Source organism: Balaenoptera ricei, chromosome 1 (genome assembly GCF_028023285.1).
Source record: "Balaenoptera ricei isolate mBalRic1 chromosome 1, mBalRic1.hap2, whole genome shotgun sequence".
NCBI classification, from domain to species: Eukaryota; Metazoa; Chordata; class Mammalia; order Artiodactyla; family Balaenopteridae; genus Balaenoptera; species Balaenoptera ricei.
The window spans coordinates 132,306,243-132,320,229 of NC_082639.1; the positions used below are offsets into that span (position 1 = coordinate 132,306,243).

At 33.9% G+C, this 13,987-nt stretch overlaps 1 protein-coding gene across 4 annotated transcripts in view; it reads right to left on the reverse strand.

Moving 5' to 3' along the window:
- Positions 1–13,987, reverse strand: part of KIFAP3 (kinesin associated protein 3) — a 168,954-nt gene that overhangs the window by 51,082 nt on the left and 103,885 nt on the right. For all 4 annotated transcript variants that reach the window (XR_009505374.1, XM_059936022.1, XM_059935996.1 and 1 more), the window contains 5 exons: positions 13,116–13,224; positions 11,780–11,892; positions 11,212–11,377; positions 10,460–10,585; positions 3,235–3,333 (listed from right to left, as the gene is read on the reverse strand). Coding sequence is in view for 3 of the 4 variants with exons in the window: in XM_059936022.1 (XP_059792005.1) it covers positions 3,235–3,333; positions 10,460–10,585; positions 11,212–11,377; positions 11,780–11,892; positions 13,116–13,224 (613 nt within the window). In the remaining variant the exon portion in view is untranslated. The remainder of the gene's footprint in view (positions 1–3,234; positions 3,334–10,459; positions 10,586–11,211; positions 11,378–11,779; positions 11,893–13,115; positions 13,225–13,987) is intronic.

The window sequence follows — 13,987 nt, forward strand, 5'->3', positions numbered from 1 at the left end:
TGCTCAGAGCCATTTTTGATATTTCAAACATCTTAATATAAATCATATATTTACCTAAAATAAGTCTACACCAACCATTTCAAAATGTCAAGTTTATTTCATTCTGTTAAAAATTTTATCAAATAATGTTCATCAGATTTTCTAACTTAAAAAAATTGGAAAAAGCAATGATTTCCTGCCTAATAAATTTTATTTAAAATATTTAAGTATATTGGTTTCATAGAGAAAAATCACAGTAAAATGCTTAAAATTATGGTGAAATATTTAAATAATGATTTTAAACTATGTTACAAAATACGAGACATACTCAAATATCATTGACATCAACAAAAATCTTGTTTTTTGAAAACCAAAATATTGGGCTGAAGCCCTTCAGCAATCTTTATCCAATCTTAAGACATGGACTAAAGCATCAGATCTAATATTCCTTGATGCTTTTGTAAAAATTTTAATTCAGCAGATCTTTTATCTCCCACTCCCACCATTATCAACACGTTATATTCTTCAGAATAACTATTTAAAAAGTATTGACTTTAGATTCAATGGCTTAACAAAAATCGCACTTGGGAGAAAATGAAAAGAAAGTTACACTGAGAAGAAAAAATCAAATACAAGTAGTCTTAATAGTGTGAGCTTTGGTAATAAGGTACGGAGAGTACATTTAAAACAGACAGACCAGAGCAGAGGTAACACTTATTCACTGTGTGTCAGGCACCTGGTATGTACTTTAAACGTTTCATTCTTCTTTAGTCCTAAGGAAGAAACACTATGAGATGACACATAAACAAGGGGCTGCCTTCCAAAGAAGTTACCTAAAAAACGCTATACTTTCACTTTAATGTTTTCTAATATGTGTTTCTTACAGTGACTTCTGGAGTTATATAAATCTTCTCTACATAAAATATTCTTTTAGAGATTCTCAACCCAGAAAAGCATATTAAAGGCTCCAAGAAGACCCTGCAGCAAGAATATCTGTTTAACTTTAACTCAGTGTTTCCCAAACTCATTTATCACAGAACCTTTTTTCATTAAGCAACTATTAATTCTAGAGGCACACATTCCATGGAACACAGCTGAAAAGTTATTCCAACGATGTTAACATTGCTCAAAAGTGTATTTCGAATTTATCTTTCTGGGAGAGTTAGTTTATAAGCCACATTTTAAAAATATTTATTACTTTAGGATAAAAAGAGTTCTCTCTAGTGAAGCTGTTACAGCAAAATAGTATTTGCATTTTGACAGCCCTTAGCAAAATGAACATTTCTCAATTAAACTTGCTTTAATCAGACTTGACTCTTGGAGACCTTATATGGTTCCAGAAATTAAACTCGTCCTCAAAAGAAAGGCAATGTTAATACTTAAAGCATGTGTTATTGGCTCTGAACACCAGAGGAGCCTCAAAATGTTTTGAGCAATAGCCCAGTGTATAAAAAAGTATCCCAATTAAATTTTAAATTTTAAAAGAGCATTTACCATTTAGATACATGAATTCATTGACTAAACAAGTTCTAACCACATGGCAGGTACTATAAGTTTTGGGTATGGATAAAAGGAAGACAAAGCCAGTCCTTGAGCTAGAGGAGCTCAAAATCTTTTGGTAGAGACAGGCATATAAATACATAATTTAAAGTACTTTATTAGAGGTGAAAAATAAAGAAATTACTCCCAATGGTAAGAAGGCAGGCACAGGATTAGAAAGGCTAAACTGGGAAGATGGCTTATAAACTTATCTTTGATGAGTTGGAGACTGTCAGGTAAAAAAAAGAAAAAAAAAAAAAAAGAGAAAAATGCATCTGAGTTTGACAAGGCATACGAAGAGGGAATAAGTTATGACAGGGAGGGTAATGTCTGATAAATGATGAGAAATTTGGTATGCTAAGAGAAACTGTGTATTATAAGGTTAAAGGGCAACTTTGGAAAAATAGGTTAAGGTCAGGTTATGAAGAGATATATGCAAAAAACAATTTAGATTTTTCATATGGGTAATGAACGATTTTATGCAGTATTTGAAAGCAGCTTTTTTTTTCTTTTTTTGTACACAAATAAGCAGACCACCACAATTAAAAAAAAACAAAAATCACAAAGATTCAGCTTAGATACATCCACTGCTAGCCTTTCATGACATTCCAAGACTTGGTTTATATATATCCTCTCCTGTGCCTGATGTACATACCTTTATGACATTGATTACACTGGATTTTAATTTTATGTTGATTTACTTGTGTAGCCTTCCAATTAGACTATAAACTCCTTGAGTACAGGGACTGACACTTTTATATGTCTGGCACTTAAAACAGTATCTGTTAGATGGCCAGAACTTGATAAATGTTTGCAGAATAAACGAATGATTAATTATGTAGTAAAAGAGACAGCAGACACAACATTTTCAACTAAGGGACTGGGTGGATGACATTTATTATCGACCATGAATACAGAAGGTAGACTTTTTGAGAGGTAGATGTTAGCAATATCAAATACCCTTTTGGATGCAATAGTGATAAAATACCAATTTCTGAGTATCTCTCTGTGTTGGGAACTATTACTATTAAATCCACTAGTACTGACAGCTATCCTATAGGAGGTCTTTTTATTTTAATAATATTATGGCCATTTTATAGATGCAAGATTGTATGCTCAAGGAAATTAAGTATGGACATTATCCAATGTCCTGTAGCTAGTAAGTGCATTTAAAATTAGGGCTATTTAATTATATTATATTATATTATTTAATTATAATGCTTTATAGGCCATACTATGCCCCCTTAGGTAGGTGGAAGACATCCAGGTGGCAGTTAGCAACAAATGCCTGGGACTCAAGAAAGAGGTTTCGAAGATATCACATACTTGTTAGCATATAAGTAGCATAGGAGCTGAAGTCATGGGAATAGAAGATGTGTTTTCCCATGTATAGTGAATAAGGTAAGATTAAAAGAGGACTAAGGATAGTCCTAGGAACCTGTGACATTTAAGTTATGTTAATAGAGAAGGAAGTTATGAGATATTTGTTAGGTTTTTTAGGAAACCTGACAAGTTAATAAAACTGTTCTCCAATGTATCTTACCTATATACTGATTTGGGGTAAATAGCTTCTATGAAGAATAGCTTGCCCTCTAAATTTATTTCAAAACTTGATATTTTCTACAATATTTGAACACTTGCAAGAAAAAATACCTAAAAATGCATCTTTTCTTAATATGTGAAGTGTCATTATCTATGGTAAACATTGAAGGATACGTGTTTCCTTGATTATGACATCTCTTGTGGCTTGGTGGAAAACCATTTGGTAGAAGACATAAATTATCTGACACACAAATTCATCATCTTCTTGTTGAGCTGAAAAGAAACAGAAAACTTCAAATAAAAGAATACTATATTATATACAAAATTGAAAAACATTGAGGGGAAAAATGAAGAATGAGAAAAACTAACGGTGACAAGGAGACAGGTAAAGGACAATTAGTTTAAATTATTTATAATATATGGGTGGCATGTATCATTTACATCTTAGGTGTTTTTTCTAAATTACATGATGGTGATCAGTCAAAAAATTTCATAATAATATATTTTCAGAAGTTTTAGTAAATTTGGTTGTGGTCAAACTAAATAGGTTAAATTACTTTGAAATACAAAAATAAAAAATAAGAGTGTAAAGAGAGAAATTATATCATCTCTGAGTCCAAACCACACTACTTGAGACTGTTCATCTCGAAAGGTTGTATCTAGGAAGAACTGAGAAACAAGACATGTTTAAGAGAATAGTAATGGTGCTTTTCTGTAATTTTTGCTATTTTTTGCCACCAAGTATAAAGAAATTGATTAAGTTAACGTCTAAGTCCCCAATGTGACATGGCAACACTTACCACCACTTGTGGGGACTTCTTTTTTTTTTGGTGCCTCATAAAAAAGTTCTTCAAATAATTCTAATTTGTAACATAAACCTGGTTTTATTTTGTCTCTATAATGTTGACCTCACATGAGAAAAATGGTTCTTAAAAAATCACATCTTCTAAGTTTTTGGTAGAAATTAGACTGTTATAAACAGGTTTTTTCTTTGTTGAATAATGTTAACAAAATTAAACTTTACTTATTGGTATGAAGTAATAAAGTAATTTTAGTTCCAATCAATTATACTAGTAAAAAGGAATGTTACATAATCATACAAACTAATTAAGAAATGTTTATTATCATGAAAAGAAGACTAACAGAATAGTGGATGACCACTGATTAATAAATGTAATGGCAAAAGCAAATACTTATAGAAATCCAATTTTTAGATACTGGTTATGAAATTTGATTTACTAATAGTCTGCTAACAACTCTTGGCAACAGATCAGTGCTATCTGTTAGACAAAGATTTACAGGTCAACAGAGCATCCAACCAGCTGTGTGGAATAAATTGTGGTCCCCTCAAAGTCCAACTGTTCCAAATAATTTTCCTCACTAACTTGTCAAAGTACCAGTCTCTTAGACTACTTGGGTTAAAATTTTATTAATTTCTCTCTTGGTATATAGTGTTCCCTCACTTAACCCCAAGGATTTTAATCTTGAAAATCCATATATTTCATAAAAACAGTAGTATACAGCCTCTGCCTGTGATAACCACATGTCAGAGAACATCAAAATATAGTAAAACACTGAGCTGGCTCTGTTATTATCTCTCAGTCATAATCAAAATGGGACAGCAATTCAAGGACCCAGATCATTTTGTTTCAACTTTCTCCAGCTCACCACAAAATCCTCATTCTCATTCTGCCAACTACATTATCTTTACTTTCACCTCCCAACTACCTGGTCTTTTAATAATTTCTAATCCGAAAACTCCTGGCTGTGTGAAGGGTGCACCAAAACAAATACATATACACTATTTGTAGACATACTTCAAATATGGAGGCACTATCTCTAGATGACCATTAAAATGCACTATGTTAAAGAATTTACAAATCAAACTTTTAAAGATTTAGAAGAGAAAAATGGGCAAAAGACTTAAATAGGCACTTCACTTTATTAGCCATATCCAATAACCAATAAATACAAATAGGTACTCAATTTCATTAATTATTAGGGAGATGCAAATTAAAACCACAATGAGATACCACTATGAAGGCTATAATTAAAGAGGCTGGATGCCAAAATATGTTGGTGATGTAGAATAACTGGAACTTTTGTACATTGCTGGTGGGACTGCAAATTGGCACAACTACTTTGGAAAACAAAGTAGTTGGCATTATTTCTAAAGCCAAATATATGCGTACTCTGTTCTGCTCCTAAGTATGTGTCTAACAGAAATGAGTAAATATGTTCACTAATTGAAATGCTTAAGAATGCTCATAGGAGCATTACTTATAATAATAGCCCATCAATTACAGGAAAAAACTGTAAAAAACACAAATACATGGAGGCTAAACAGTGCACTACTAAATAAACAAGAGATCACTGAAGAAATCAAAGAAGAAATAAAAAAATACATAGAAACAATGACAACGAAAACACGACGACCCAAAACCTATGGGATGCAGCAAAAGCAGTTCTAAGATGGAAGTTTATAGCAAATTTAATCTCACCTCAAGAAACAAGAAAAACCTCAAATAAACAATCTAACCTTACACCTAAAGCAACAAGAGAAAGAAGAACAAAGAAAACCCAAAGTCAGTAGAAGGAAAGAAATCATAAAGATCAGAGCAGAAATAAATGAAATAGAAATGAAGAAAACAAGAGCAAAGATCAATAAAACTATAAGTTGGTTCTTTGAGAAGATAAACAAAATTGATAAACTTTAGCCAGACTCACCAAGAAAAAAAGAGAGAGGATGCAAATCTGTAAAATTAGAAATGAAAAAGGAGAAATCACAACCGACACCACAGAAATACAAAGGATTATAAGAGACTATTACAAACAACTCTATGCCAATAAAATGGACAACCACAAAGATATGGACAAATTCTTGGAAAGGTACAATTTTCCAGGACTGAACCAGGAAGAATTAGAAAATATAACCAGACCTATCACAAGTAATGAAATTGAAACTATAATTAAAAATCTTCCAACAAACAAAAGTCCAGGACGAGATGGCTTCACAGGCAAATTCTATCACACATTTAGAGAAGAGTTAACACCAATCCTTCTCAAACTCTTCCAAAAATTGCAGAGGGAGGAACTCCCAAATTCATTCAACGAAGCCACCACCAACCTGATACTAAAACCAGACAAAGATATCACAAAAAAAGAAAATTACAGACTGATATCACTGATGAACACAGATGCAAAAACCCTCAACAAAATACTAGCAAACAGAATCCAACAACACATTAAAAGGTTCATACACCATGATCAAGTGGGATTTATCCCAGGGCTGCAAGGATTCTTCAATATGTGCAAATCAATCAATGTGATACACCATATTAACAAATTAAGGAATAAAAACCATATGATCATGTCAATAGATGCAGAAAAAGCTTTTGACAAAATTCAACACCCATTTATGATAAAAACTCTCCAGAAAATGGGCACAGAAGGAACCTACCTCAACATAATAAAGGCCATATATGACAAACCCACAGCAAACATCATTCTCAATGGTGAAAAACTAAAAGTATTTCCACTAAGATCAGGAACAAGACAAGGATGTCGACTCTTGCCACTCGTATTCAACATAGTTTTGGAAGTCCTAGCCACGGTAATCAGAGAAGAAAAAGAAATAAAAGGAACACAAATTGGAAAAGAAGAAGTAAAACTGTCACCGTTTGCCGATGACATGATACTATACATAGAAAATCCTAAAGATGCCACCAGAAAACTGCTAGAACTGATCAATGAATTTGGTAAGGTTGCAGGATAAAAAATTAATGCACAGAACTCTCTGGCATTCCTATACACTAACAACGAAAAATCAGAATGAGAAATCAAGGAAACAATCCCATTTACCATCACAACAAAAAGAATAAAATGCCTAGGAATAAACCTACCTAAGGAGGCAAAAGACTTGTAGTTAGAAAACTATAAAACACTATGAAAGAAATCAAACATGACATAAGCAGATGGAGAAATATACCATGTTCTTGGATGGGAAGAATCAATACTGTGAAAATGCCTATACTACCCAAAGCAATCTACAGATTCAAGGCAATCCCTATCAAACTACCAATGGCATTCTTCACAGAATTAGAACAAAAAATTTTACAATTTGTACGGAAACTCAAAAGACCCCAAATAGCCAAAGCAATCTTGAGAAAGAAAAATGGAGCTGGAGGAATCAGGCTACCTGACTTCAAATTATACTACAAAGCCACAGTAATCAAGACAGTATGGTACTGGCACAAAAACAGAAATATAGATCAATGGTACAGGACAGAGAGCCCAGAGATAAACCCATGCACATATGGTCACCTAACCTATGACAAAGGAGGCAAGAACATAAAATGGAGGAAAGACAGCCTCTTCAATAAGTGGTGCTGGGAAAACTGGACAACTACATGCAAAAGAATGAATTTAGAACACTACCTAACACCACACACAAAAATAAACTCCAAATGGATTAAAGACCTAAATGTAAGACCAGACACTATAAAACTCTTAGAGGAAAACATAGGAAAAACACTCTTTGACATAAACCACAGCAAGATCGTTTTTGACTCACCTCCTAGAGTAATGAAAATAAAAACAAAAATAAATATATGGGACCTAATTAACCTTACAAGCTTTTGCACAGCAAAGGAAACCATAAACAAGATGAAAAGACAACCCTCAGAATGGGAGAAAATAGTTGCAGATGAAGCAACGGCAAAGGATTAATCTCCAAAATATAGAAACAGCTCATGGAGCTCAATATCAAAAAAACAAACAACCCAATTAAAAAATGGGTGGAAGACCTAAACAGACATTTCCCCAAAGAAGACATACAGAAGGCCAAGAGGCACATGAAAAGATGCTCAACATCACTAATTATTAGAAGAATGCAAATCAAAACTACAATGAGGTATCACCTCACACCAGTCAGAATGGCCATCATCAAAAAATCTACAAACAATAAATGCTGGAGAGGGTGTGGAAAAAAGGGAACCCTTTTGCACTGTTGGTGGGAATGTAAATTGATACAGCCACTACGGAGAACAGTATGGAGGTTCCTTAAAAAACTAAAAATACAACTACCATATGACCCAGCAATCCCACTACTGGGCATATGCCCTGAGAAAACCATAATTCAAAAGGACACATGTACCCCAATGTTCACTGCAACACTATTTACAATAGCCAGGGCATGGAAACAACCTAAGTGTCCATTGACAGATGAATGGATAAAGAAGATGTGGTACATATATACAATGGAATATTACTCAGCCATAAAAAGGAATGGAATTGGGTCATTTGTAGAGACGTGGATGGACCTAGAGTCTGTCATACAGGGTGAAGTAAGCCAGAAAGAGAAAAACAAATCCCGTATGCTAACACATATATATGGAATCTAGAAAAATGGTACAGATGAACCTATTTGTAGGGCAGGAATAGAGACACAGACATAGAGAACGGACATGTGGACACGGGGGTAAGGGGAGGATGGGATGAATTGGGTGATTAGGTTTGACATAAATACACTACCATGTGTAAAACAGATAGCTAGTGGGAACCTGCTGTATAGCACAGGGAGCTCAGCCTGGTGCTCTGTGATGACCTAGATGCGGGGGTAGGTGGGGAGGGAGGTCTAAGAGGGAGGCGATATAGGTATACATAGAGCTGATTCACTTCATTGTACGGCAGAAACTAACACAACATTGTAAATCAATTTTACTCCAATGAAAAATAAATAAATAGATTAGAAAAGAAAACAAACAAAAACAACCACCCTACTATCAATCAACAGTAGAAAGGAAAAATAGTGGTATATTTATTTATACAGCAACAAAAATAAACATAGTTCTGTACAAAACATAGACAAACCTCACATTTATAGGGAAAAAGAAACAAGACTCTATTTCTAAAAAGCTGAAAACCAAGCAAAATTCATCTATGGGTGATAAAAAGAAAAATGGAAACCACTCTGGCAAAGGTGGTAATGACTGGGAGGTGGCAGGAGAGGGACTTCTAGGGTGCTGGTAATGTTTCATTTCCTCATATGAGTGGGAATAACATGAGAGCGCTCATTTTGAAAATTCATTGTGCTATACATACTTACAACTTGTGTATTTTTCTTTACGTATTATACCTGGTACAGGAAAGACTGAGATTAGAGGGTCTTTTTAAGCTTTCCATATTAGTATATTTAACTTCTATACTAATTAGCTACTTTTAATGTATATCTGCTATGGGCAAATTGCATCCCTCCAAAATTCATATGCTGAAGCCCTAATCCCAAATGTGACTATATTCGGAGATAGGGCCATAAGGAAATAAGTAAGGTTAAATGAGGTCATAAGGGTGGAGTCCTGATCCCACAAGATTAGTAACCTTATAAGAAGGGATACCCAAGCACTTGTGTGTGCTCGTGCTTTCTCTCTCTCCCTCTCCCCCACTTCCTCTGCCCGCCTGCCACATGAGGATGTTAGGACACAACAAGAAGGTGGCCTTATGCAACCCAGAAAGAAAGACCTCACCAGGAATCAAATTGGCTGGCACCCTGATAGACGTCCCAGCCTCTAGAACTATGAGAAAATACATTTCTGTTGTTTAAGCCACCAAGTCTGTGGTATTTTGTTATGGCGACCTGAGCAGACTAACACAAGGTCCTAGAGAACTTGGCCCTAATAAAATACTATTAGAGTCAGACAAATTTTGTATGCAATATGGAAAACGAAACCTTGGCCCTTAAGAGCAAAACAAAGGTAAGGGGAAGACTATCTAGGCCTCCACTATCCAGTATTGTAACCATAGCCAATGTGGTTAGTTAATTTTAATTAAATTTAATTTAAACTCCAGGTTCTCAGTCCCAACAGCCACATTTCAAATATTCAATAGCCACATGTGTTGGACAGTGCAAATAGAGAACATTTTCTTCACTGCAGAAAGTTTAGAGGACAATACTATATATGGATCTAGGAGGGAATATGGTGATTAGAATTAGCTTCCAAATAAACTTTTCTGATTAGAAATCAAGATATTAAAAAAAAGGGTTTGTGCAAGATAGAAGATCCAATTCAACCAAAACAAAGCTCAACATAAAGAAGAAATGGTAGAATATTAGTTGTTCAAGGCTGATAAGAGGAGGGTAGTGTCTGTGAAATTGGTCCTGAATCACTTTATAGCAACATTCTTAACTTTGCAACCTAAAGCTATTTGATACTATGCTACCTAATCCCAGTAAAAGTATATTTAATTCATTTTCCTAACTATATAATTTAAGTTGCTGTAAGATGAGTAACGCAACAAGATAAATAATATTTCATGATTGTAGATTCCACATTTAAAAATCTAAACTCATAACTTGTTTATATACTAGCATAAAAATAAATTAAGATAAATTATAATTTACCATTTAGCAACTCAATGAGTGCAGGGATTATCCCAGATTTGGCTAGCAATGCAGCACAAGAGTCATCCATAGACACAGTTCCAATCATTATAACCACTTCTAAAACAAGGTCATCTTCTGCAGCACCTAGTAAAGTCAAATCACAGAAAGTTTTCATTGAAATGTCCTGATACAAATCCTTTCATATTGCCAAAATTCTAATTCACAGAAAAGATACTAAAAGCTATTAAATCAGTTCTTATGAATCATTAACACGCTTATAAATGTGTCCTTTTTCCAAAATTCCATGTTCGCGGAATTCCATTCCATGATGACAGTTCGTGGTGGTGGGGCAGTAGAGAGGTGGAGATAAGTCTTTGCAAATACAAATGAATGACAATGTAAACACAGAAAATAGAAGAGTCATTTGAATGCCTCAAAGAACTTAGTGTGCGCATGTGAACTCGTGTAGAGCGGGATGGTATCTAGTAATTTTAAAAAGGCAGGATAAAAAAATAAGAAGGCAGGATAGGAAAGGGAAACTAATATTAAAAAAACATACTGTTAGGGAAGAGAGTACATACATATACGAGGAGAACTAGTGACTGCCTTTCTGAGAGAAAGAAACTAGAACTAGGGCTAGAACTAGAGGTGTGGGAAGAAAATGTGTTACGTAGTACAATAATGGTCACAAAATACTGTTCTAGCAGCCTTATCCACAACAGAAAGAAATAACTTAACGATTACGCAGAAGTGAAATATTTAGCACAGACCTGGTTTGAGTTTATCCTTGAGGTACGGAACCAGCTTATACTCCTTAAGAACCAATTCCCAGTCTAAGTCTGGAATGGTCAAATTTGCAAGAGTTCCTAAACATTCAATCACAAACTCCTCCTCTTCATCATTAGAGATTTGAGCTGCAAGGTCCCCAACATAATCCTGAATAAAATAGAATTTTAAAACAAATTTAAAATATGATTTCTGCAGAAGAACTAATCTAATAATTTAACCCATAGGAAGAAAAAGTATCAAATGTGATTCTCTTGTTTTAATAACCTTGAGCTAAGTAGCTAAGGGAGACTATGGTGAACTGGTTTAAGGCAAGCAAACTGGAGTGAGGATGAAAAGGTTAGGGATAGGGATCGTAAAACAAAAACAACATTAAAACTTAGGTTGAGATTTCTAGGAGCTAAACTTACAAGGAAGTTGAAGAAAAACCAACTTGGGTCATGAATTAATATTTGACAAGAGCTAAGGAAGAGTTATATTTCCAGACACAGCACTTTAAAGCTTTAATTCTCAGGCTATTTTAATACACAGAAAGCCAAAAACTACACTTACAATAAATAAATTTTTAGTTGGTCCATCATGCTGGGAAATGTTCCTAATCATTTTCATCAGCAATGGATCCTTGAACTTCAGAGCCCTCTTCATGAGCATCTTCAGCCCATTTCCTGATAACAAAAACAGAAAAACTCCCCCAATAAAGGTTCATTTAAATTTAATGATTTTTAAAATTTTCGGTTCTCAAAAAACCCCAATTTACACACAGAAAATACGTAAATATTAAGTGTACAATTAATTTTAATAAATGTATGCCCCTGTGTAATTCGTACCCATATCAAGATACAGAATATTTCCATTCAATGCAGAAAGTTCCCTTGTGCTTAGTCAATCTTAGTCCCCCAATACAATTACTTTTCTTCTTTTCTCCTCCTTTTCCTCTTCCTCCTCTTCCCCTTTTTCTTATTTTTTATTTTTAAACACAGATTAGTTTTGCCTCTTCTAGAATTTCACATAAATGGAAGCACAGTATGTATATGAAATATGTACCACAAAGTTTTAAAATGTAAATACTTTTTGACCCATAAAAATTGTACTTCTAGGAATTCATCCTAAGAATATAAAAATGGAAACATGAAAGATTCAGAGAAAGGAAAATTACTGTAGCATTGCTTGTAACAGAAAAGAAGTGGCAACAAACTAGCAGATTAAACTATGGAAAATCCTCTAATGGATTATTTTGCAGCTACTGGCAATTATGTTTTATTAAAGTATTTAATCATATGGAATGATATTCAGATATTAACTTCAAAAAACATGTCACCATATATAGAGAGGATCCCATTTTAATTTAAAAATACGCAGAAGCATTGTACCAAAGTTTTACCTATGATTATCTCTGGATAGTGGGAGTAAAATTTTTAATTTTTTCCTGTTTGCTCATTTGTACTTTTTATAATGAACATGTATACTTCTCAAATATGAAAAAACTATTGAGCAAACTCTGAAATATCATAACGTATGATGAATCATTTTATGAAGGTACTATAGAAACAAATAGCTAATACATTTGTATTGCAACATCTTACACTGTAACAGATTGCTTTGCAAATAAAAAGTTTTATTTCATCTAGAAAATATTTTTAAAAATCAAATTTCAATTAAGGGTAACTGACCAAATGGTTTTATAAAATGTTACTAAAGGGTAAGCGTTTCTACTCATGATGTAAGAATATTCTGAGTCTGACATTTAAGGATTATAGCTATAATTTTTAAAACTATTTAAAAATAGGATTTACATATTTACTATATTTCTTAATTCCTTATTATCTATTTTCCATCATATGCCAATAGCATATGATAGAGGTTATCTATGAAGCTCAAAGGCACTAACCTTCACAGATAAGCTGTACGTTCCTTTTGTTAGCAGCTAGATTAATGCAGAAAGAAATGAGTTCCAAGTCAATTCGTTCATCCGAACATTCAAAGAGCATCTTCATTAACTAGCAAGAAGCACAAAACATATTTTACTCAAAAAACCCCCAAACACACAAAAAACCACAGGCACTATTTTATCACAGTATGTTACCTTAGATTGTATGTTGGAAATAATATAATACAATTACATTTTCAACATAGAAGTGGTAGGCTTTTACTGTTGAATAACGGAATGCTTAATGAACTATTAGATGCTCAGCATTCAATATGAACTTCCAAGTACACTGGAGAATATAAGAGGTATATTAGATAAAGCCTTTTCATTTAAGGAATTTAAAATGTTGTGTGGAAGTAGACCATTCTGAGCAATGAAAATAGCTTGTGCAAAGGTTACAAGGCAGGAAAAAAAGTCATTCTTCTGAAGAATTAAGAGAAGGCCAAGCATGGTTGGAGTGAGGGAAATACTGTTAAGAGATAAGGTGAAAGCCAGATCACGCAGGATTCTGAAGTACACGTTAAGGATTTTGGGCTTCATCCTAAGGTAAATGGGAAGACATTAAAGGCTTCCAAATAAGGAAAGTGTAAGGATAAGATTTACGTTTCGAAAAGATCTGGTCAATGTAGAAAATAGATTGAAACGGTAAGAAAATGTGGCAAAACCATCTAAGGGGCTAGTGGAAAAGTCGAGGTATGATGATGGTTGCCTGGACTAGGTAGAGCAGTGGGGATAGAGATAAAAAGGATGGCTCAGAGATATATTTAGGAAAGAGAATCAAACTGGGATTTAATAACTGACTAGATGTTGGGGTTAAGGGAGAGGAAGGGTCA